The sequence below is a fragment of the Gymnogyps californianus genome, chromosome 5 (assembly GCF_018139145.2).
Source record: "Gymnogyps californianus isolate 813 chromosome 5, ASM1813914v2, whole genome shotgun sequence".
NCBI lineage: Eukaryota > Metazoa > Chordata > Aves > Accipitriformes > Cathartidae > Gymnogyps > Gymnogyps californianus.
The window spans coordinates 41,171,148-41,197,016 of NC_059475.1; the positions used below are offsets into that span (position 1 = coordinate 41,171,148).

At 39.3% G+C, this 25,869-nt stretch overlaps 1 protein-coding gene across 1 annotated transcript in view; it reads left to right on the forward strand.

Annotated features, from left to right (window-relative positions):
* Positions 1 to 13,061: 13,061 nt before the first annotated feature.
* The window catches only part of NUBPL (NUBP iron-sulfur cluster assembly factor, mitochondrial), a 91,460-nt gene continuing 78,652 nt past the window's right edge, over positions 13,062 to 25,869 (forward strand). The window contains exons 1-3 of the mRNA XM_050897550.1: positions 13,062 to 13,196; positions 14,217 to 14,364; positions 19,984 to 20,018. Of these exons, the coding sequence (XP_050753507.1) occupies positions 13,062 to 13,196; positions 14,217 to 14,364; positions 19,984 to 20,018 (318 nt within the window). The remainder of the gene's footprint in view (positions 13,197 to 14,216; positions 14,365 to 19,983; positions 20,019 to 25,869) is intronic.

The following is a 25,869-nucleotide window of genomic DNA, read 5'->3' on the forward strand; positions in this document are numbered from 1 at the left end:
AGATTACTGAAGAGTACTATTGCACAGCAAGGGGCAATATGCACTCATGAATAGCCGGTGTTACACATAGGGACATATTTAGTGTCTGACTGTTATTTTAAAATAGCATTCTCTTGCATGAGTGTTCAGTGAGGTTGCTCTTCCCAAAGCAAACCTTTATGAAAGAAGAGGAAATTGCACTAGGTGGTTAGTGCATAAACTAGCTCATTTTTGCTAGCTGTAGGGTGTTGTTAAGTATGAGCTGTTTTTATTTAAGCTCAGCTAATTTTATTTAAAACACCTTCTGTTCATTTACTCTAAAGCTGTATCCCCAGACTCATTAAGAAGAGTTTAATGAGGTAGAAATCCATTTAAAATGAGTTTTTTTTCCATATATATTTGTGATATAAATTGATTGTTAAGGAAAATGGATTATACTACAGTCTGAGCAAATTATGTAAGCAGATTATAAAAGAATATTAATATACAAGGATATTGATTGTTCTTTGTTGCAGTACCATTATTTACACCAGGATTTGATGGAGAACATTTATTCATGTGCAAGTTTCAACACAAATGCCTGTGAAACAGTGTATAGAAAAATTAGTGTGACATCGTTGTTTATGGATTCTTGGTGGAATTATGTCATATTTTCCTTGGGAAGCCAAATTCATTTTGTTGTAATGCATCTTGAATTTCTTGAATCTTATTGGCCCATAGTTAGGTTAAGGGCCTCTTTTTGCATGCCAAAGAATGATAGTAAATTTTTTGGTTAAGTTTTAGCTGAGAGTTTGGATTTGATTGTGGTTTTTATATAGAAGAGAACCTCCTGACATCCAAAGAATATATCCATGCATAAAATATATTGATAATTTTATCAGTTATTACATAAAGACATTTTTCTGCGTGTTTTGGATTTGATAGCTGTCCCAGAATTTTTCTTGTATCCTCTCTGCTTGTTGTCACTGGAGCAGAGAGTAGGTATTTTGAGAATGGTATCCAGAAGACGTTTCTGGTTATTTTCACTTCTTTCAGAGGGGCAGATGGCAGTATGAACCATTTCTCACAAATTTCAGTGGACATGTGTTTTTCCTTACCCTCTGTGTGAATGGTCATGCATATTTAATGTACATTTAATGGAATGAATCCTTTTGTGAAGGGGTGGGTGGGTGCTGGGAGCTCTGCCTCTGCGGGTACTTGGCTTTCTCTTGTTTTTTCAGAGGATGAAATGTTAGAGGTCTTTCAGTACCAAAATGATCTCAAGTGGTCTTGAATTCTTCCCTAGGGATGATTTTTTGTTTTTGTTAGTATTAAGTTTGGTGTTGCATACCATTTAGCAGGGGCAGTACTTGACTGGAACTTTGAAGGGACAAGATGCATCTTGGATGTTATTCCTTTGTCTATGGTGTCTGAAACCATGATCAAAGGTCTTTCAAGCAGCTATCACATCAACAGAGTGCCCCTAGGTAGTGTCTTCTGTTTTGAAGAGAAACTATACAAAGCTGCAGTGGCACTTGGATAGCAAAGATGCGAAATAGGTTGCTGGTAAGGGTTATATCTTGGTAGAACTACCTCTTGTGGGACAGACGTAGCTGAAAGGCTGTAGAGTGTCAAGGGAAGAATTGGATTTAAACGTTTTATTTTCTCCATTGTCCAGTGTGGAACTCTCTCTTCCCCCACATACAGAGATTAAAAAAAAAAAAAAAAAAAAAGACGACAAGTAGCAGGGCACATATAAGGAAAGAAAGAGTACTTAGTTAAATCACTTAGAAACATTTAGTAAAGAATCACAGGTGGATGCCACTTCTGCTGTGAAGGGTGAGACAGAACTGATGGGCTCTGATGGGCTCTGCTGTGCTAGCTGTTAGAGGTTGCTGTTAGAAGACTCTTTCACCAGAGACGGCCTGGAAAGTGGAATTTGCTGCAATGAATTGCAAATTTCCATCACAAGATAAAGAAAATCCCACAAAATACTTTGTAAACTGGGATTAATGTTTAAATAAAGTACATTTTTTAATTTGGCCATGCTGAAACAACAGATCAGTCCCTCAAAGAAAGAGAAAAAGATATTGCATATCTTTAGTCTAAGATGTTAAAACTGCCACAAAACAGCTCAGAATGATAGTTTTGCTTTTGAAGTGATGTTTACAATCTTATATCCTGAACTGAGTCAAGTCCTTTGCTTTCTGTTAGATGATGATCCCTTTTTCTTCTCTTTAGCTCCCAGTTTACTTATTTTGCTTCTGTTTTTGAGGTACTTAGCCTACTTGTGCTATCTGTGATGAGCTATCTGATTCTTTATATTTGGTGATCCTTTTTTTTTTTTGTAGTCTGTTTCTCAGTCTAGTTCAAGACCGAATTAAGCTTTCTTCTTTCTACAGCCTCAGAATTGCTAGCTGAAATGCTGATTAGCTGGAATAGAGAAGATATCGCTGAACAGCGATGTGGGTGTAGAGAGGATTAGGTAGTGGTCTTATTGTCTAAGTAGCAGACACATTATGATGACTGTATTTAGTACTGACTTCTCTCTTATTCAAAGTGCTGTCCAGGCATTAAGGTCAGGAGTATGTCAGCCTCCCAACGATCATCCTCCTTCCTCCACAGGTATTTAAATAAGGAAAGCAGAGAGAGGGCATGAAGAATTTCCCTAGTACAAGTCAAGCAGCAGAAATAAGATGGAATAGCAGTCCTGTCACTCAAAGACCACAAGTATTGCACAATGCCTATGTAAAGCTACCAGAAATAGCTCTTCCAGAGAAGACATGGGGTGAAAACTATCATCAACCTTGCCTTCCAAACAGACCTCCAGATCTGTTTAGCCTTCCAAAGAAACATTGCAGACTTCTGGGGGAAGATGACTGAGAGGAAGAGATGGCACTGTGATTTTTATCTTTCTGGTTTGAACCCTAGCTCTGAGGAAGGTCATGACTTCAGCCCCAATTTTGTAGCTTCACGGTTGGTGTACCTCGTTAGCTCTTCCAGCAGAGCCAACTTGCTGTCCCCACAAATGTCAGAATAGTTTCCAGTGAAGGCTGGTATTGTTGTTGTGGAAGAGCAATCCTGTCATTTGAGCAGCTGATTTTATGCACGTTTAAAGTATGCAGCAAAAATTAAATACACTGTTAAAAATAGATTAGTGTTTTGTTTAGTCCTTCATACAATTACAAAACAGATACTGAAATGTGTTAAATTAGAGTAATCAGAAGTTAATTAAATTTCTGAACAAAATAACAGATTCAGCGTGAAGGCTGCGTCAGGTACAATTACAGCTTTTCTAAGTGAGAAGCAGAAATTTGGCTCTATTGGGGGGGGAAAAAAGGTAGCCAGATAAAGACATGCAATCTGCTTGCTTACCATGATTGCCTAAAGGAAATAAGAACACTATTAATCACAGTTTCTTTCTCTACATATGTCAGGCGTGTTCATTTGCCTGTGACATTTAACTACTGTATTTTTTCCCTGCTTGGGTGTCTCCCGTACCAAACCTTTGTTCTGTGTGATTGACAGACATTAATGTTAAAAGGACTTCTGTATCCAGCTCCAATGAAATCAACAGAGCAGTGGGAGTAGCCTACCTACAGTATGTACTACAGGGTCTAATTGTAACACCTCATACTGGTTAGAAGCGATACAATTTTTTTCACAGAACTGAGCTAATCTAATAAGCTACAGTCCTGAACCTTTCTTGTGCAGAGCCAACCTTGAGTTTCAACACAACACTCCCAGTTCTGGAATTCAGAGGGAGGTTGTACTGAGCCACCAAACTGACTCTGGGAGGAGTCCCTCAAAGGTCAGCAGTTTTCTGCTCTCATTTAGGAATGGTACTGCCAGATCCAGGCTGATCCCTGCAGGCATATTCAAATGTCTTTGTACTTGCTTCCCTAGTCTCCTGAGTTTGGGATCTGGGTTTCTACACAGCAGGAGTACATGGAAACAACTTGGATGTAGGACAGTAACTGAAGGAGTGGTGAAGGAAAAAAGCACCCACCTAGCTATAAAAGGCTAACCTTATGGTCACAGAGCCTGGAGCAAACAGGGAGGAGTAAGAGTGCTGAATGAGAGTCTGCAGCTGTACAGGCTGTTTGCCATCCCTGAGCAAGCTTGGTATACCCACTCCGGCCGGCTTTGATCAGTGAAACTCAGCTTCAGCTTCTTGTGCTTGATATGGAGCTGCTGAGCACACATCTGCGCAGAGCCTGGCACTGGTCTGGTAGTGTGGTAGACGGTGGTTCTGCTTTGCTTCAAGCCACTGAGCTAACCCATGCCTGACTGATCTAGATGGGTATAGCAAACTGGGTTCCTCCTAATGGAGGAGGAGGTACTTAGACTGGGCCCTGTTGCAGGCACTGTGGAGCACAGGTCCTACATTCTTCGTGTCCTATGTTCAGGGTTGGTTTGGTGCAGACCCAAGGTGACTCCACCAAGTGTTTGTGCTGTGCTCCACAGCCCCTGTGTTATTGGTCCCTGTTATGCTGGATACTGTCCTCCACCCCTGATATGTAAAGGAATTAAAATCTGTTCTCTTCCCAAGGTATTGCTGCATCACGGCTCTCTTCACCTTATAAACACTTTTGAAATAGCAATTAGTACTACAGAGGTGTGTTTTTGTTAATCCCTTTTTTTTCATTTTCAGTGAGAAATTTTGATGGTAATGTGAGGATGTTGCTATAGACAAAAATGCATCGGTATCTTCTAAGAGCTGGAACTTGAGTTTCCATGTTTTCAATAGATGCCATAGGTAAAATTATCAGAGTATTGGCATAAAGCCTCATATTATTATTAAAAATGTATGTGGATTGAGATGCGGCTCTTTCTGCTCCTTTCACAAACAGTATGAAAGGTCATTTATTATTCTCTGTGAACCTGGAGGACTCCTTGCCTGCAGTTACCATTGAGTGTGCAGGCATAATCAGGCTGCATGTCATTTTTTTGCATTTATATGGATGACTTTCAAAATAAAACTTACCACAGCTTCAGGCCAAACGCTTTCTCCTTGAGCCACAGCTCCTATCATTTTTTTTTCCCCTCAGGCATACTGATCCTTAGCTAGTCAGGAAAGCATGCACACAAATGATAGGTCATTAGGAAATTCTCTGAATAGCAAACCTCTGAAGTCATCCCAAGTGCTATTTGCCATGCATCATGATAAAACTGGGTAAGTTTGAGGAGGCACTAATTATATGCTTGGTCTGTCATTTATCAGTTGTTGAAGCTGTTGTTCCCAGAACACAGCAACCTCTTTCGCAGCATAGCTGAACAAGACTGCCAGAGCTCAATGAGCCAAGCAGGGTTGACAGGTTTTGGTGTTTTATTTCCTTCGATGTAAGAACACTGTATTGCAACACAAATGGGTATCTTGCTTTGCCATAGCACAGCATCATATACAGATACATTAATGTTGATCTATGGGCTTTTCTTAAAATTATATTTTGGGAACTCATTCCCCTTAGAACAAATGGCAACTGTAGGACTTTCATTTACCATCAGCCTTTAGTTTTTGATGGTTTGTTTCAGCTAATACAATAGGGTATATATAATCGTTTCATGACTTTAACCAACATAAATAGGTGATCTTGTTTCCCCTCAGGTCTTGTGGGGAAAAAAACAGATGTTTAATGCAGTGAGCTAAATAATAGAAGATTGTAAATTCTAATGAATATTCATGAAGTCAAATAAGATAATAGACCACGTGTCAAGAAATAATGTGGCTTCCTGCTATGACTTCCAGTGTGGCTTAACATCTTTCAAAGAGCTTCCAGTGTCAAGAATTGGTTTTTAATATTTAATTTTCACACTTTCTTAAAGCATAGATTTTTTTAATGCATGTTTCTGAACTCATTTGGGGTGATACTATTACTTTATTATTTGATACCTCAGAAGGACTGCAATGATGAAAAGGAGATGTTTCACATAATCTTTGATTTTTTTTTTAAGCTGCCAAGGGTCACAGTTTCTTCCTTTTACAATAGATGCTAAATAGCTGCTACAGAGTGGAAGTAAAACACTTTATCTTCAATATTTGATGTTCTAACAGAATGGAAAAATGGTATTTGGTGTAACTTTTTCTTAAGGAGCTTTTTATTTCACAGATAATTCTTGGAACTGCTGAAGGCTTACATTTTTATGAATAACTGGGTAAAACAATTATTCTGTAACTTGGGATATTTTAATATCACTTACAGATATTTAATCTTTCCCTGGATACTCTGTTGCCCATAGGACAAAAAATAATCGTGTCTTCATAGTGACAGTCTGAGTGAGGCCACATCCAGATTAAAAAAACCTCCATTTTGGTGCTCACAAATAAATTCCAGCACAAATATGAGGTGTTTTAGCTCCTGTTACAGAAAACACAGATCTAACTAATGCAGTCTGGAGCTTAGAGAATGACTCCGCTCACCTTCAGGTGAACCTCCAGGCTACATCTGTACTACGAAGTTAATCAATTGCAGGAAATATTCTTGGACACTCATTGTTACTTGTAATGGTTCCTGACATACTTTTGGCCAGGGCTTACTCACTAACAAAAAAAGATTCTGGTCCTGGTTCAGCAGTTAAGATGGGCCAGAGCCCATTCTCAAGAGGCGGGTTGCACGACACCATCCTGCTTTGCAAACCTCCTTTCTCTAGCGACTTTCGTGATTCCTAAGTGTGAGCTAATAAGCCAAGTGCTGAATTCAACAATCACTTAGTGTCAAAACAATTTTGAATTTTCTGTCAATAGTCCCTCTATTTCCTGTAATACCATTATATTTCGTCATGTCAAAGTTTGATTAAATTGGTATTTTAAAAGGTACAGTGCAGTCCTTTAGTGGCAGTAGTTAGAAGAATGCAAATTACCTTTATTTCTGTGATAGAGTTGGGTTTTAGACCTTAGTTTCAAGATCCATAGGCCAAGGCTTTCATGAAGAATTCACTAGAAAACTACCTTCCTCTGAACCAATTACAATGAGAAACCTAGTTACTTTGTTGTAGGGAGCCATGAACCCAGTCGCTCTTCTCTTCGTGCCCAGGGAGCTGGGATGGAAAAGAACGCAAAGATAAATTCTCTGAATCGAGAGGAACTTGCTCAGCTTCTTGTAAAAGTTAAACTTCAAAGTTTCTCTGCTTTAGGCTGTTCTTCCCTTGGTCTAAGCTTCCTATAAAGGAGAAAATAGGCAAGTTATAAACATGCCTATCTTTGCTCTCTGTCCTACGAACAGCAGTCGGCTCTACTCTGCCTAAAGCAGCCTGCTGTTTGACATTAGAGGACGTTAGCATAATTATAAATCTGAGGCACTGTGTCTCTCTTTTTTGGGGGGGTAAATCAGTAATAGTAACACTTCAGCATAGGAGATTAGAAATCAAGAACTCCCAATTATATTCCTGGATCTGCCTCTGGCTCACTGTAAAACCCTGAAGAAGAGTTACTTTCCTTCACAGCTGAGGATTAACCAGAGGATTGCATTCCAAGAATCAGCTGCTCTGGCTCCACAGTGGTGGAGTGCCTCACAGTTTTATGTGATAGTGCTTCAAACAGGGTGCGCAGACGCAAGAGTGTTCTTGAATCACATTTGTTTTCAGCTGAGATTGGTCCTTGCACGCTGAAACACTCTGGAGCAGGTTGCTGCTGCCATAATTGTGTAAGTGGTCCATATACACCCAAAGTGCATCAGTGCCCTTCTGAAATATCTTGCACTGCTAGTGTACTGGGAATTACGAGATAGGTATTGAATGGCCACGGAGCAACACTGAACTGGTTTGGAACATGAACCAGATTTTAAAAATAATTACTAAACACCAAAACCACTAAAAGTTGACGTAATGTCTCAATCAGCCTCATTGATCAAATAAGATTAATTTGCTGTACAGAACTCATTTAGGCTCAAAGTTCTTATGTTAACAAAAATGCTTCCTGTAAAGCATAAGCTCATTACTGAGAAAAATGAATGAAGAGCAGAATTAAAATGATTTCAGAAACAGAAACTGTGACTGAATGCCATTACGACTCAGACCAGTGGTGTCAAAAGGTTTACTGAAGCTTTTAGGACACTGACCATCTTTTTTGTTCTGTATTTGTACAATGTCTAATACAATAGGGCTCTTTCTGCCCCTGGGACTCTTATCACTGCAATTTATCTCCATTACTGGGGAAAAAAAAAAAAGAGAAAGGAAAGAAGAAAGAAAGAAAATGCCAGTCTTCCTTCAATGTTTGTAAAATACATGGCAAAGATTAGGAATACTTTTTAAAAAAATCAAAACCTTTGTTCTTCTCTTTTCTTCAAGTATGGAAATACTGTTAATTGGAGTTAATTCCATTCATGCACGGAATATCTATTTATCAGGTACCTAAGAAAAATTATGTGGCTTTCTTACTGAAGGGCATATTCAACAAAATAAATCTTTTCATTTTCTGCACCACTTGCTTAAGGCTGGAAAAATTGCTGTAATATCAGCTGCCTTTTCACTGTGATGTGACTGTTACTATAGTAAGCAATATTCACCTGAAGAACTTGATGACTGACTTCAAAAGAATCTAGCGATAATTTAAATAAAGTTTTCATCTCTTCTTGACTGTGAAGGACTGCACTGATTAAAATGTCCACACGAAAGCAATATACAAACTAAATTGGGCTCAATTCTGCCAGACCTTCTTCCTCATTTAGCAAAACAAACTAAAGGAGACAACTTAATTTCTTTCTCAGTTTAAGGTTTGGCAAAGCATTCACCTAAGATGAAGCTACTTTTGTGGTTTTATATTTATTGAAAATATTAATACACATGATAAAGAAAAATTAATACATTATTATGGTTTCTTAGGTGTTTTCATTGTGCTTGTTAAGATGTTGCAGTTTTAAGTATTGCCATATGTAATGAACAAAGTTTGCTTCTTAAACAAGGTAATATTCCATATGAAAACACAGGTAAACCTCACTTGTTTTGTATGGATATTTGAAATCAGAATCTGTTAAAATCCCTTGGGCCAAATTTACTTTGCAACAAGTGGGCATCACTGCCTCGATATCAGTGATGTCGGCCTTGGTATCTAAGCATAGCAGCAAAAAGACATAAGAGAAATTCTAATGAATGACAGAGGGGCAATAGCGTGAGACATAAGGACTCTCCTCATACACGCCTGCACTTGTTTTCTCCTCTCATGCCTGAAATTCCCTACTTACGTTTTTGAGGTGTGCCTTACTGATATGGCTGGAGCCTGTTACCCCCAGGTAGGACACTGAGCCCACGTGCACGAGCTCCGCCAAGCTGATGCTGGTCTGTGCAGGACCAGATCTCATGTCTCAGCATTAAGTAAAGCAACCTGGAAGTTGCTTTAACTTACATGAGGAACATAGCAAAGATAAAGCAAAGAACTCACACTGGTAGGCACTTTGGATTGGTTTATTTTGCAGCCTGATCTAGTTTGTCAGCCCCACAGGAGAATGACAGTCTGGCAAAAGCCATGAGAGCAGCTCTAGCTTCCTCTCAGAGCTGCCAAAGGGAGGAGGTGGCAGCCATCCTGAGACAGTGCATGGGCTGAGCCAAGAGATAACAGTAACGAGCCCGAGGCTCAGAAACCTGGGCAGAGCAGCAAGGCTCCCTGCACCAGCAGTTGTTGGGTAAGAGCACAAGAAGTCACAGAAGATTATCTTTTTTTTCAAACTTAGCTTTAAAAAAGCTTGGGAACAACTGCTCCAGTTTAAGATAGCATGGAAAAAAGGGAACGTGATGACCCCAGGTGTCCTCCTTGCTCTCCAGCAGTCTGAGGCTCAGATAGAAGCAGTCTCTAACTTTTAAGAGGCCATCATAGTGAAAGTTTTCCTGGCTTCTCCAGAAGTGCCACAACTTCCATAACTCTTTTTTAGGGCATTGTATCTTATTTTACTATACAACAATATATGGATGATTATCTCAAAATTTAATGTATTCATCTATATTTCTTTATCATACAACATCAGCCTCATTGTCCATCACATGAGCTTTGATAACTGGCCTAAAATTTCACTATCTTAGACTTCCTTTCTTCATGAACCAAGTAATTATCACTATGTGGAAAAAAAAGACAAAAAGCAACATTTTAACGTTATTTATCTTAAATGTGCCAGAGCTGGCTGACCAGCCAGGGAAAAAAACCAGAATCGGTGACCCCCATGCCACGCACACTCGCCCTGGTATGCTATGGTATACCTCTGCGGCCTAAGATTACAGGCCTGGTCATGAAGCTAAAATGACCCCTTAGTTTTGAAGAACATTTCTTTAGCCTTTCTTTAATATAATTTCTAGTTTAAATTGTGACCAGAATGGATGGCTCAGATGAGTAAGAGTTTGCAGCGTGTCCTTAACTTACTATATTATTAATATGGTACTATGCAGACAACCAGAAATGAGAATGGAAACACAGGGCTCCATCAGCCTTGAAAGCTTACAGTCTTGATAATAGACCCTTTTTTTAGCTGCTTACTTCCTGTTGCACATAAATCAACCTAATTATCTACCAAGTAATTTTTCAAATGTTAATTCATTTTTAAAATTTGGAGTCACTTGGCAACAAATCTCTCCTAGCTATACCTGAATACCCTTAATTGATTTTGGGTGGAGAAAATACATTTAAACACAAGACAATCTAATTTCAGACAAAAACCAATTATATTTTTATCATGGTAGTGTTCAGGCTGAATAGCAATTTAAAGTCTTTGAAATATTTTCTTACACTTACTTAAAGAAAATGTTATCAATTTGCATTAAAATTAAATATTGTGGTTTTCACTTTGTTGAACTATTGAAAAGTCTGGAGTGGAATTTTCTGAAAGATGCAGAGATTGCCCATAGTTTCCATAAAGACTCAAGTCTGGCAGTAAAATCTTTATTAATTTTTGGTTGCATTTTCCTAGACTCATATTTTAGCACTGTATGTGGACTGCAATGACATGTTGGGCAAACAACTTAGACCAATACTTTCAAATGTTAAAATTTAAATAGGAAGCCAAAAGCAATTATGAGAAGTGTATAATCCATAAAACTGTCTTCATAATTAGTAGAGATGGTGGAATACTACTCAAACTGTAATCAATGTATTCTACTATTAACAATCAAGGTATTTTGCAAATGTCTGCTTTATTGCTGAGCAAATTTAACCCCTTTCTAATGGCCATATTCTGCTTTTCATATTCACATTCAATACAACCTACTGCCGTATTAGCTCCCCTACTATTAACAAACCAGTGCTAAAAGAAATTATTAAAACTAAAAATATTGAGAATTGTTCTTTCTTAGGCGACAGTTTGGAAAACTCCTTCAGCTTACTTTTCTAAAAATCAATTTTATTTTGTGCTAGATCAGCTTTACAAAAAAACAAACCCACAAAAATATTTGTGAAGATTGTTCCAGTTGGTGTTAGAGCTATTCTCAGAACCAAAGAGTGTAGGATGGAACTTTTTTGCTGTTTTCTTTTCTTTGTATAGACTTTGAAGTGATGGGTATCTAAACTGTATGCCTACCAGTGATCCTGCAGTACCGATTTCATTTCTGTGAGATGCATAGTATTTTGTACTTTAATACTGCCTCCAACTGCTCAAGGTAGGAAAACCAATTATGCAAATTTCTTGCAAGGCAAAAGGTAACATGGTTTCCTGAGGCAGTGAAAAAAGGCCTTTGAGGCAGATCTATATTATAGTTTCAAAATGAAGTGGCTTATTGGTTTTCAGTATTCTTTTGCATTTTGGTTTGGCAGTAGGGTAAATTATTGGGAAACTATTTGACCTCTTCAAGTATCTGTGCTAGCTATGCAAAATATGCTCATGTGGGTACAACAAAAATGAGAGGCTGAATGAGAATCACTTAAAAGATAGCAAAAAATTTTCTTTTTATCATATTTTTTGTGTGGTAGCTGAGCACTAGAATAAGCCTTTGAAAATGGTGGGTTTTAGCAAAATGCTTGATTAATGCTAAATGCTTTTAATAATACAAGTCAAAAAATAACATTTAAAATAGCGGTGAAAATTCCGCTCACTGTGAATGAGAGGAAATGTTTATTACAATAACGCTTTAAACTGATGTAAAATCCTCTGATCCATTACGTATTACAACAGATACCAACAAAGGACACTGTCTACACCGTGTTTTATCTTTGAAAGTTAATGGCCTGAAACTGCCAAGATCTGAATTACTTCTATAATACCACTTAAATGAATAAGGACTATTCATGGAATTGTCAAGAGCAAATCATGTCAAACCGATCTAATTTCCTTCCACAACGTGGTTACAAGCCTTGTAGGTGGGAGAGAAGCAGTAGATGATGTGTATCTTAAAGCTTTACACAAATCTCACACGACATAAAGAACAGAAACGTGGTTTTCATAAAACTTCTACGGAGTGGGTGTAAACTGGCTGGAAAACCAAATCTATAATCAGAACAATTATTAGTGCTTCAATATTAGTATTATTAAAAAAAAATACCAGGTGGCATCTGTCTTGGCTACAGGTCTCTTTGTTCTTTTAATTAATGACCCAAACGATGAAATGGAATGTATTTATTATATTTGCAGAGGACACAAACCAAGGAAGGACCAAGCTCTTGGCCAACCATTTTGCGGGCCAAGATGAGAATTCAAAAGGCACTGACAAGCTGAAGGAGTGCCGCAGAGAAAACCAGAACGAGATTCACTGGGGACAAGTACATCACTATGCGGAATAACCCCAAACCAATTTGTAATGCATACGTTCACCCGGTATTTTCCCCTTGGGCCCAGTTTTCTTACAGACAGCGGCAAGGAGCTGCTTTTTTGTGCTGCTGCTTCACAGTGCCACCGCTCGGCGCTTGATCCGCGAAGGCCTCGGTCTGTTCCACCAAGGTCCGCAGCCGCAGGAGTTCCCTCACCGCAAAATCCTCCATCTCCAGCAAGCTCTCCGCGCTCCCCGGGGCCTGCGAGCCCCAGCCTCAGCCCCGCCGCCGGGGCTCCGAGCCTCCCGGGCTGTGCAGGGGCTGGGGCCGGGCCCCTCCCGTCTCGCCCGGTGCCCCGGCCCAGCCCGGCGCGGCGCAGGGGGCGGGCCGAGGCGCGGCGAGACGGCGCCATCTCAGCGCGCCCGGGGCGGGGGAGGCGGCCGGCATGGGGGCTCTCGCCTGGCGTTGGGCGCTGCGCGCCGCCCGCCTCCCCGTCGGCGGCGGGAGGGCTCTAACGGTGCCGCGGCGCGACCCGGGCTGCAGGCCCGCCGCTTGCGCCGCTCCCTTTGCCGACTCCGCGGTGAGTGAAGCGTGAGCTCTCCGCTGTGCGCCGGGTCCGCCCCGGGGCGGGAGGGGAGCGGGACGGCCGTGCCCGCCGGTCGCGGAGGGTCGGGCTGTCTCTGTGCTCGGAGGGGAGCTGCGGGGGGGCGGGAGGCAGGAGGGCCGCCGTGGCCTAGAGCGCTCGGATGCCCTGGCGGGCTGTGTCCTGGCGCAGCCGGTCCAGCAGTTACTCTGCGGTGTGGGGTACGGTCGCTGCAGGGCGTTAGCGGCGCGGGGTGGTCTGAGGCAGCGGCCGGACCGAGCAGAGGAAGATGAGTCTCTGCCCGGTTTTTGCCTGGACCTGAGTCAATTCTGTGGAAGTAGCAAGCGGTCGCTCACCGCCTGTGGTGGTAAAATTGGGCCACCAGGTAGTAGGTGGGACGCTGCCTGTAGAGCTGCAGGCTCCTGTCTGGTAGTCCATCTGTCCTGCTGCGGAGGGCCCGCAGGTGCCGAAGAGCCATCGTGTACCTCTTCTGAAATAACAGCAAAGTGGGACTTGCTCCAGCGAACCGGCACTTGTACAGATACCTTTGACACGGCTCAGGGGAGGGACAGCCCTCTGGAAAGCTGCCTGCGGTTCACAGGCACCTCAGCACCTAGGCTTTCTCTTCCTTTGCTATTAGCTGTATTTGTTGTGCTTGAAGCAACTGTAAAAAATAGGCTAGACCTAGCGGTCTTTTACGTTAAAGCTTCCAACTTTTTAAGTGGTGATTTGGTTTATTTTAACACAAGCCCTCATTCTTTTTTTCTTTTAAGATCGATCATATTTAACTGTTTGTCTAAACAAAATGCCCACCGGGATTATTTTTAAGTAGGCCATGTTCCTGCCAGCCTGCCTGCCTGTGAAGCAGGTTGCCTTTGGGAGAGCCTGCATGCAAAATGTTTTTTTGGACCAGTAGTGAAAATTTCTCAGCGTGCAGGTGGATTCTTCCTGGTCAGCTTTCTCTGTGAAAACTGCAGGTTGGTGCATACACATTCGCTTGCTTTCTGTTTTTGTTAGTCCTCAAGCTCCAGGGATGAGGCTCTAAGGGACAAACGCGCCCGGATCCTGTCACGTGGACTGCCGAAACAGAAGCCCATAGAAGGAGTTAAGCAGGTGGTGGTCTTGGCTTCTGGAAAAGGGGGAGTTGGAAAATCAACAACAGCAGGTAAGATTTTTTTTTTATTGTTTACTTTGCACATTTTTTAATACTTTGTAAGGAATATTTGGGCACTTGTGTTGTTGCCTTGTAATTGAGTCCCACTAACACAGCCCTTCACCACAGCCGCAAGTCCCATTGCGGCCATTGAGAATCTATGTGGGTACAGAGGTCTTGGCTTTAAATGAGGTGCAGATCAAGCAAACAGCTTTGAAATAATATCTTCATAATAGTGCAGTGCTGTCCTGGGACAATCTGCTTGCTTAAGAGGTGGTGTAATTTGAGGTGGAGGGGATCATATGCTGGTGCAGTGATACTGTTCCTCCTTCCCTGGCAGCATAGGTGTGCCTGTATAGTGCTCCTCTGTGCTATGTTGGCATAGTCATGTGCTCTGTAAAGGATATTAATATTTAGAAGGTTTCAAAATCAGGTCTCTGTCCAATTTTCTCAACTACTTGTATAGGCATTTCATAAATGAAAAGTGAAACAGTAGTTATAAACCACACAAATTGATCAGAGCCTTGTGAAGCACCTTGAACTCTTCTCTCAGCCCCACCATTAGGTTTTGAATTAATTTTTCTCTAAATGTGCAGTTCCTAGGGGGTAGAACAAGATAGTACGTGGGTTACCAGTACTGCAGAAATTTGCTTGAACTTAAACAAAGATGACACAGAAGGTAAACCTCTTTGGAAGGATCTCTGTAAAGTGTTAGAAATTTGTTTAAAGATCTCTTCCTTAGCATCTGGATTGGAAAAGAGTCACCCTTTAGTTGAATGTTGTCTACTGTTCATCTCCATTTGCTGTGAATAACACATTGATGTAGCTCTTAATTTCTCATTTTGTGGTTTGCATTTCAGCCATGCTTGAAAAGGACTGACTGTCATAAATACTAGAAGAAACATGATATCCGTAGTAAGAGTAACTGTACTTAAAAAAAAAAAAAGTGAAAGTTTTTTTTTCCCGTACATAGGGTACACATGCATACTATCCTATACGTAGGATACACATTCCTGTACAAAGACATGCAAAACAATCAACACTTGCGTTTCTTAATCATGTACCTTTTGGTTGATGGTTCTAATTCATAGGCTGGTTGTTTCAGGTTACTGAAAATACCAAGTATCTGTTTTTAAATCAACAATTTATAAAATGAACATAATTTGAACAGTAAATTCAGATTATCCTCCTCGTGTCTGCAAACAAATGTGCTAATTTAAGTTCCACTAACTGGTGTCTGTATGCAATTTGTACGTATCTGTATATAACTTGTACATAAAGTATGACACGTATAAATAATACTTAAAGCTGGGAGTTCATACTTGTGCATTTAAAAATAAAAAATCAGGGTTCAACAAGCATTAAATAAGAGAGTTGAAATGTAAATGAACCATTCAAATGTTGCTGTACTGGACAGCCTTTTGTTAATGCATGTATTCATTTATAATATTGAGAAGAAAAAGGAATCTAGGTTCTTGTTTATTAAAATGAGAATAAATTTCATGGTTCAGGTGAACAACTGAAGATCAGATAACTCGTATGAACAAAAGTATTGCATGGCATCATTGCTCAATTATGTACTTAACATGATGTTCTTCATAATGGAGGTCTGTGGGGAACATGTTTGGTGACAACTCCGCTGACTCATTTTGAAAGCAGGAGTTGAAAAGGAAGGAGGATAGTATGCATGCACCTCTAGTTTGTAAAGCACCACAGAAAATATCATCAGTCTTATTGTCTATCTCTCTGAAGGACTGTCAAGACTCTTCATATTCTTTCCCCCAGTGTAATTATGTTTCAGTTCCTCTGGATCTCCGTTTCAGGACAAGTGGATATGCATTCTGGTCAAGTTTGTAAGGGCCATTCCTTAACCTGTTGAATAACTTTGTTTGTTGCATATAGCTTTCATATTGTATCCTCTGTTGCTTCTGGCACTTTTTGGTCTTCTGAAATCAATGTACTCAATGATTAAAAGAAGAAATTGTGTAGTAGGAAAACTATTTTTCGATGCATGTTTAAATACTTTGGTTGTTTTTTTGTTGTTGTTGTCGTTTTTGTTTGCTTAGTATAAGTGTTGGTTTGTTTGTTTGTTTCCTATGTTTCCTATCTCTTTCCTGTCAAGTTTCTGTCTTTTACCAGCATTTTGCTATATTTACTCCATCTGGCCAAAGTGTTTGGTGGGTTCTTTTTTTTTTTTTTTGGTTCTTTTTGTTTGTTTGTTTGGTTTTTTTTAGTCTTTTCTGTCCCCTCTTTTGCATGCTTACCCTGAAGATGAGAGTACTGTAGAAGAGTGATCCTGGCATGAGAAGAGTTCAAAGTGTGGTCTTGAAAGAGGAGAAGTTTCAAATTTATTGAAACTCTTATTGTTTTCAGCTGTGGAAGTGCAATAAAAATCAATGGCTGGTTGTCGTGGTTTAACCCCAGTCAGCAACTAAGCACCACGCAGCCGCTTTCCCCTCCCCCTCCCAGTGGGGTGAGGAGGAGGAAAGCAAAGGAAAAAACGTAAAACTCGTGGGTTGAGATAAGAACAGTTTAATAACTAAAGTGAAATATAATACTAACAATAGTAATAATGAAATATAATAATAATAGTAATGAAAAGGAATGCAACAAAAGAGGGGGGGGGGGGGGGGGGGGAGAAAAAAAACCAGTGATGCACAATGCAATTGCTCACCACCCGCTGACCGATGCTCAGTTAGTTCCCGAACCGCAATCCGCGCCTCCCGGCCAGCTCCCCCCTGTTTATATACTGGGCATGACGTTCCATGGTATGGAATACCTCTTTGGCTAGTTCAGGTCAGCTGCCCCGGCTCTGCTCCCTCCCAGCTCCTTGCCCACCTGCTTGCTGGCAGAGCACAGGAAGCTGAAAAGTCCTTGGCTTAAGATAAGCGCTACTTAGCAACAGCTAAAACATCAGAGTGTTATCAACATCGTTCTCACACTAAATCCAAAACCCAGCACTGTACCAGCTACTAAAAAGAAAGTTAACTCTGTCCCAGCCGAAACCAGGACACTGGTGTTCTTGCTCACATTTTGTTAATCCTGCAGTTTGAGGAAAATAAAACTATTGATAATACCAACTACCTTGGCCTTCTTAGCAAAGACTAACGGGCTGAGATTTTTCATTGTTGTTCAGGAGAGCTGATACATTTGACCATGTGTTGACTTTATCTCAGTCATATTAACTGTGTTTTAATTTTTTTTTCTCTTGCATGCTTTTATTCTGCATGTAGGATGTACTATTGTTGAAACTCACCCTTTCAAGGTAGAGGCTAAAATCCATCTATTCGCCTGACCAACCTGGACACAGGTCTGGGCTTTGGCAAAGGTGATAATAGTGTTTGTTCATGGTTCTTTTCCAGGATCAGTGTCATGGTTTTTGATTCTGGGCCTTCTCTGCATGTTAAAATATTCTGATAAATAGTCATAAACTGGTTATTCTATTTCTAAATGCCACTTACATTGAGATGTAAGTATTGAAAGTTATCTTTCAGAGAGAGTTCGTCTTAGTTATCTATAGGTATTTTATTGATGATGTAGATTAACCATGTCACAGATGCAGACACACTCAGCTGGCTCTGTACATGTCTGATTTTGGGCCAGGAAGTTTTGTTTGTATTGTTAGCTCAGTGTTCTGAGAAGTCAACTGTGCTATTCCTAGGGCCAGTTTGGATTTGGAAGTTACAAAGTCCAAACTAATAAACCTTCCCAGACTTGTACCGATTTCAAGAAGACTAACTCACATCTCCCTGTGCATCATTCTTGATACTGGTTCGCTGGTTTAGCATGGGCAGAGATACCATGGTGACTTTTCTTGGAGCCTGCTGTGAAGTTTTAAAAAATAGTTGTATTGAACTTCTGGAATGTATCTGCCCTGCTCTCCTGTACTCCTGGTTATGGGAACTTACGAGTTAGGGCCAACAGGAATGCTTAGGGTCAGGTTAGGTCCCATGCTGCATCTCTACACCCTCTTGGAACTGACGGTAATACAAAGACAACAGAGTGCAAGAATCAGCTGGGATTCAGCAGAGAACATGAGGTGTCCAGCTAGATATCCAGCTAAAAAACTCAGGTTTTCCCACTATATTATTCCCGCTGTCTCCCTTTTTTCCCTTCAATAGTCAAATATCCTTTATTGAAGAACATTGTAGATCATACTTTCATTTTCAGACATGATAATTGTATAGGAAGAAGATAGGTGCATAAAGTGGTTTTAAGACAGTGTGTGGACTAACTTGCTGCTTCCTTTGTGCCTCTTCAGACACGAGCTGCAGTTGATTTTTTTTTTTTCTTTTTTATTTATCATTGGTTTGCTTGTTTTCTCTCCTTATCTGTGATTTGTAGATTGGTCTCCAAGTTTCAGAGGATGAATTTTCCTCTGATTGATTGCGGGAACAGTTAACCAAGCATCTGTTTAAATAGCAAACTGAAGAATAAAATCTATATGCTTTATCAGTTTAGAAGTAAACAGAGGCTGTGTGCTTCTTGGGGAGAGCTGTACGATTTTCCTTGTTAACCTCCTCACCATTTTGTTTAGAGGAACTTACCTTTCTCAATACTAAGTTCTTTAAGCTGGGAATCTGGCTCCCCACCTTGTTCTCAATGCCTTCATACTCTTCCAGTAGAACAAGACTGACCGCAGCTTATCTTTCTTAAAAGGCTCTGTGGACTGACATATAGCAATGTGTAAAGAAAGCAAAAGATGTTACCCAAGAAAGAGTTGTGTGTGGGTGTGTGTTGCGTTTTTTTTCTGTGTTGTTGTTCCCCCCCCCCCTTTTAAAACATGTTACTGCTTGGATTATAACAATTACTATTTGGTTATACTGAAGCTTCTAGGAGGTCTTCCAACATAATTGAAGCTGGTGAGCCATTAAAAGATAGCATTTCTTGCATGTGATTTTTAGTTATGGGAGTTAAGTATTGATGGAAATGTAGAAGCTGTAAACAAACTCACAGTCTTTTTATTTGCTTCATCCTGTCTTTCTGTTCCTTTAGTTGTTACAGATGCTTTCAGGGTAGATGAGACTTTGTTTTCTGACATAAAAATCAAGTGAAAAGCATGCATTGCACCTTTTTTCAGAAAATATCCACATTTAATATATCACAAGAAATCAAAAAAAGGGATATGATCATCTTTCTGGTCACTGTAGTTTAATAGTTTAGGTCAATACTTACCTAATCTCTAGTTTTAAGAAAGTTCACTAGAGACTGTGGTGAAGGTTACCGATGGTAGGGTTATTTTAGTTTTATAGTACAGTGTCCGCTTTTCAAAAGTCAAGGGGGTAGCTCAAAATTCTTTTCTTAACGTTACCCTTTGGCAAAATACTTAGATTGTATTTTTATTTTGCAGTGTCCTCTAGAAAGTTAGAGTTTGGAAGTTATTGCAGATTAGTTTGAGTTTGTTAGCCTGTTAGCAAACATGGACGGAAATGTGGGTGCTGCTGCCACTTAAACTGGTAATATTGTAGAGGTGCAAGAAGCTAAGAACCAAGATGATGAATGCAATTATTAAGTAAGTGTGATGTATTTATATTATATTTTCTCTTGGTAGTAATGATAACATTCTCAGTACTTAGGAATTAAGTTTTCTTGCACTTAATCTTTTTTTTTTTTTCTTCCTCTTTCTTGCAGTAAATATAGCCCTCGCCCTAGCAGCAAATGATTCGGTAGGTGAACATCTAATTATCAGCCTTAATGTGAAACAAGCGTGTGTGTCATAAATAAAATGGTTACTGCTGGGGGCAGTCACATACATTAAATCTAAGTATTTACTCTGACAGTTAATTTCTTTATTTGTCTTTCATGGACTTTAGCGTTTATATTTATTTGTTTATATTTTATCAGTACCATGAATGACTTAGTAGGTCTCATCCTTCATCTAGGTTTGGCTGTGTCCTTTCCTGTGTCTGTCTCTGAGTTCAATTGCAGTTCCACAAGGATGTGTAGACATAGTAGAGGATGTTTGTGCAGGTTGGAGACATGTAATAAATAATTAAACTGTCACTTCAGAGCACTGACTTGGAAAAAATATGAGTAAGTGCTGGATGGTGTCCAAAACATTTTTGTATAGCTATAAAGATTTACTTTTTTCAGAGAAATTAATGTGTAAAAATACTTTATATGTAAACAGCTGAGGGAAAAAAAGGAGCTACGTATCTTCCCTAAAGCTTGGAAATACATTTTTTGAGTGACAAAATATCATTGCCCAGTTTCGTATTGCTCAAACTGTTACTTGGACTATAAATAGACAGTGGGAACCATTCAAGTGTAAAAACAACAGGTCTGCGTTATGTCCACCTGCTGCTATAAACTGGGAGTAGTTCCATTGTGCACATTTATTGCCACAGAGGTAAACTCAGAAGCAAGCTTCACTTCCTGTGTGAGGGTATATAATGCAGGTTTTGTACTCATAAAGCATTAATTAAATACAAAGTATCCTCAAGTACTTTAATATGGTACATGTAGCATCTTTTTCTTGTTGTAAAAGATGAGTAGAAGAAAACAACAGGTAGGAGTGAGGTTTACATGCAATCTGCACGCTTCCTGTAGGAATTTTGTAAAAGATTAAAAAAATTCCATAAACTCAGTCATACTTGATAAGAAGAGAGTGTTTAAAGCTGTTATATGAAATATGTACTGTTTGTAATGGCATCTGATCTTGGTATTTCACAGTTTTTAATTCTATGTTTTAAATAGGCTGCTGAAGTAATTTGATTTCAGAGAAAAATCTGTCATCTTGAAAGCAAAACTGCTTGAATGATTCCTTCTAATTAACTTTAAAACATGGCATTTGCTGTAATACTTTTACAAAATGAATGTGATCCTGCAATGAGATCTGTGTTGTGGCATGGTCATTGAGTAGCTCCATGGAAACCATGTCAACCAATTGCACATAACTTTCTGTACCAGCTTAAGTGTTTATAGAATTGTGCCTGATACTTTTCAAACATGCAGTTTTGTGCATTGTTTAAATCTATATTTAGGTGAAACATCTCTTAGTAATTCTGACATACACAAGTTTTGGGATTATACCCTGTGTTAGGAGTTAAACATCTGTCTTTAAACATCATAATGTGATACACCACTTCAGTAGCCCATTAAAACACTTGCAAAGCACACAAATAAGAGAGACCATAGTGTAGAATGGTTGAAGAGGTGGTTGCTGGAGTTACTTGGAAAATCAGGGACTGAGAAATAATTTTAAATGAAATTGAGCCAAGAAAGTTAAGTAAACATGTAATGCACTAGTCATTTCTGATGATATGATTATGTGGTGGTGTAAAATTGGAGGCCAGCATCTGGTGGATGTTAATCAATGAAGAGCAGCTGAAATTGATGAAATAGCTGTGACTTGCATGAACTGATGGTCACAATTTAGCAAGCTGCTGCCGTGGTGAAATTGTGCATTGATGTAGTTACAGGTTAGAAAATACAAAGTTAAGGTGGATTGAATAAACTCAACTCTTATCTTGTTTGTTCATGCATTAATATATTTTCTTCTTTTTTTTTGTTTTGCAAGATAATGATGGCATACATCACGCTTATGGTTTGTTGTTTTTTTTTTTTAATATGGAAGCTTTTTCAGTTACAGTGATGGTCTGAAGTATTAAGGCACCGACAGAGCCTTGGACGTTGTCATTGGCACACAGTGTTGTTGGCAGAGCTGGGATTAGAATTCAGGAGTTCAAGTTTTTTGCATGCTGGTGCTCAGTCTGTTTGGCGTATTTTTACCTCATGGTTACAGAGTAAATAATTCAAGACAGGATTTCATTTAGATGCCTAGATACCATGTCCAAGACAGAGTAGGTTTTTTGTGAGTTTTGTTTTGGGTTTTTTTGATGTAAAGCCAGGGAATCAAGCAGGGCAGCCTCTTATCCATTTCTGGAATATTAGGCTCTTGGTACCCTGAGTTACCTGTTGTAGATGGATTTGTTAAGAATTGTATAAGCTCTTGTGCCTGTACCAAGACCTATAAATCTATACAGTGGTCTTTTTGTGTTAAGAAATAACTTAAAGTTTTACCCTTGTGTCCTCTTTTTAATTGCTTGCTTAGTTTGACAGCTGATTCTTTTTGTTCTTTTGATGTACCAGCAGTCAGTTGTGCTCCCCAAGGAGCACTTGGGAAGAATTTTTGGGTTTCATGCCAGGACAATTCATATTCAGAGTAGAATGACTATTTATGAAACCTGCCTGGCCAGAGACGATTTATTATAGTAGAAACAAGTTGAATTAATAGATGGCAGCAATAATAGGATAGAGGTTGCTTGTTTATGAACAGAGTATTTTAGTGAGCAAACACCAGCTGTGCGTGACTAAGGATGGCACAAATCCAGTTGGGAGGCTGCATGCTTGTGCTGTCACTCTGAGGCAAGCTCCCCAGTCAGATTTCCTTTGACTCTCCTTTTCTTTCCAGGAAGATTTACATTTTTCACTATAGGATGAAATGGTTTTTGTGTTGTGAAGGACAGAGAAGCAAGAAGTAAAACCATATGGAAAAATTAGCATGTAAGCATAAGCAAGTGGCTTCTGCCTGCAGTAGTGGGGACACGTGATTAAAGGCATCAGTTTTAACTATGCTAGCCTAACTCTGTGTCAGGTGATTATTGGGTCAAGCAGACCAGGACCAAAATTTGAAATACATCAAGGGTGATTTTATCTTAGGGAGTGGCCTTTGTTTTCCCAAGCAAACCCACTGGTTGCTGAGCAACGTAGTATTTTAAATCGAAGACCATCAATGTTTCTGTACGGAGGGAGGCAGCCGGCCGGCAGAGGGAGCGCCGGGGGGTGAGCAGAGGCTTCTCCCCCCTTGTATTGCATTTAACCTCAGGCAGTAAAAGGCCAAACACATTGTCTTGTAATGTAAATAAAGCTGGGAAAAGTTGATGATTAGCTAAATGAAAAACACTTAGTCAAACAATATCACAGTCAAAATGTCACAACGCAGGTTTGTTGGTTTTGGTTTTTTTTTTTTTAAATCAGAAAACTTGTGTGGATATCTGCCCGTTATACGCATGCACGAGTAAGAGGTTTCTCACGAATATATAGTAAGTTATAGAATAGAAATTATGTAGTTATGAGGAGAGTCTTCATGTGAATTCACTATTGTGATAATAAAATTAGTTTTAATTATTTCAAAATGTGTATTTAATCAAACAACTCACATTAATTTTAAAACTACTCATAATGCACCCAGCCTGTTTTCTTTACATTCCAGCTTTTTTTCAAATACTTGGCTCTTGTAATTAAACAGTTTGTCTACAGGATAATATTTGACTGCTGCATTAATAGATGACTTCACAATGTATATACATTTCTTTCTGGTAAGGAAAAAATTCCATGTGGGGGGGACAAACAAATCTAGAAGAATTTAGACAATAATAGGCTCCTTCACTGAATACTAATAGTGTGAAGGCAAGTTTTTGTCCTGTTTTGTCCTCCTCCTATGCAGCTTTCCTGATTATTAGGGTTTGATTTCTAGGCATCTTTACCTTTGTTGCTTAGAGAATCAGAAGACTTTAATTGCTATAGATAAGGTGTTCATCCTTGTTTCTTAATGCTAAAAAGTGTCAATAAAGCTGGAGATGCCAGTTAGAATTGATTTGGGTTATCTTGCAATGACAGCTCAGCTTCTAGATCCACTGAGAAAATGAGAGAATAAAGCTTTTAAAATCTTACTGTTTTTCAAGTAAAAAAATGAGTGAAATTAAAAATATTTTTAAACATAGGCCACTTAAAGTGTTTTATTTTAATCAAATGACTATATGCTTAATTTGAGGAAAACAAAAATTTTTACTTTTTTTTTTTGAAGTATTGCATGTAGAGTTAATTACCTGCATCCTGAGCCTTCAAGTCATTGAAAGCCCAGTCCAGATGTCAGACAGACTGATGTGAAAGGTGGAGCATGTTTATAATAATTTGGCTAGCTGTGAAAGCGGTGGGGCATCTTGTAGAGATGCAGTAATGTTTGAGATTCTGTTTTGGATTTTGGTAATTTATTTTTAAAATGGTGCTGTACTGAATTTTTTTCTTTCAATAGGATACATAGTGTGCAAGAAGACCAAACAAGGTTGAATTACTGGTATCTGATTATTTAGAAATCTGACTAGGAGCTACTGCAGACTGTTGTGGTTAAAAGTGCCAGAGAAATTCTGTAGCTGACAGAAAACTAGAAGATCTTCATATGAAGGAAAAGGGCTTTTAAACCAGTAGAATAGTGAGTGTTTAAAACAAGACTGCATTTCTAGGATAGAGAGTGAGAAAACTGCAGTGGTACTTTTTTGGCTTTAATCCAATTTACAGCTAGACACTTTAATAGCGTGCAGCTGAAAGAGTTTGAGAATTAGGGATTAAAAGATGGCTATTCAGTGTGTCAGTATGTCAAACAAGGAATCCAGAGCCTATCCTGATTTTAAGTTCCCTTTTGTCCCATGTGTTGCTGCTTGCAGTTTGAGATTAGCTCTAAGTCTATAATGACATTAAAAGGGTAAATTGAGAGTCTTGGTGGTGGATTAAGAGCACCAGCTTTCAAAATAACTGGCACCTTCACTTAGCAAAGCTGGAATTTCTGTCTTTGGAATGGGCTGCAGCTGCTGCATATTGGGAACCCTTCTAATGTAGGGAATCCTTCACCATATAGAACAATGACAGCTCATTAACCTGTGCCTCCATCCCTTCCAGGCTGAACACTAGGGAATTCTGGTGGTCTGCAGAGTTTACTTCAAAGTAAAATATCATCCACTAATGTCCAGTGGGGATACATATGCCCTACTAAGTATGGAAAGAAGTCTCAGAAAAGATAAGCAAAAATGAAATTAATGCTGTCAAAGAGTCTCTGGATGTTTAGCAGTAACATAGGCTATGTTGATTAACAGCTATTTATAGCAGCTTTCTGTGAGCTGATTTTTTTTTTCCTTTTCTTCTTTCTCTCTGTTGGCATGAAGTCTTTTATCAGGCTTGTTCCTCAATAAAGCATTTGGCAACTTGGAAGAAATCAATGACTATCACCAGGTTCTCCACTGAACACAGAATTATGTGTGGAGGGATCCTCTGTGATATATGAATGGAATTGGTTGCATTTGGTTGAAAAATCTGTTACTGGAAAATGTAATTGATTTCATAGTTAGTACTACCTGAAAGACAAAAAAGGGAACCTACATAAAGAAAGTGTATCGGAGAGACTAAGCAACTCTTAAGTGTCTGCTAAAATAGTTAACAGGAGGAAAGATATGGATCATGTTGTCATTAGCATGGACCTATATTATCTATACAAGGACCATGTATAGTAAAACTCACCTGTGTAAGAGAACAAACATAATAGCAATTCAGTAATTTTGAATCTGCATAAGGAAAAGCAAAGGAGGCAAAATTTACTGTTTTTTTTACAAGACCTCTCTCTGCCAGTATACAGAGAGACTCTGTCTAATATAGCCTTCCACAACTTAATTTTATTTCCCCTCCCCAAAAGGATTTATTGCAACTAAGTTCAGAGCTTGAAAATCATTAATTCAGAATACAGCT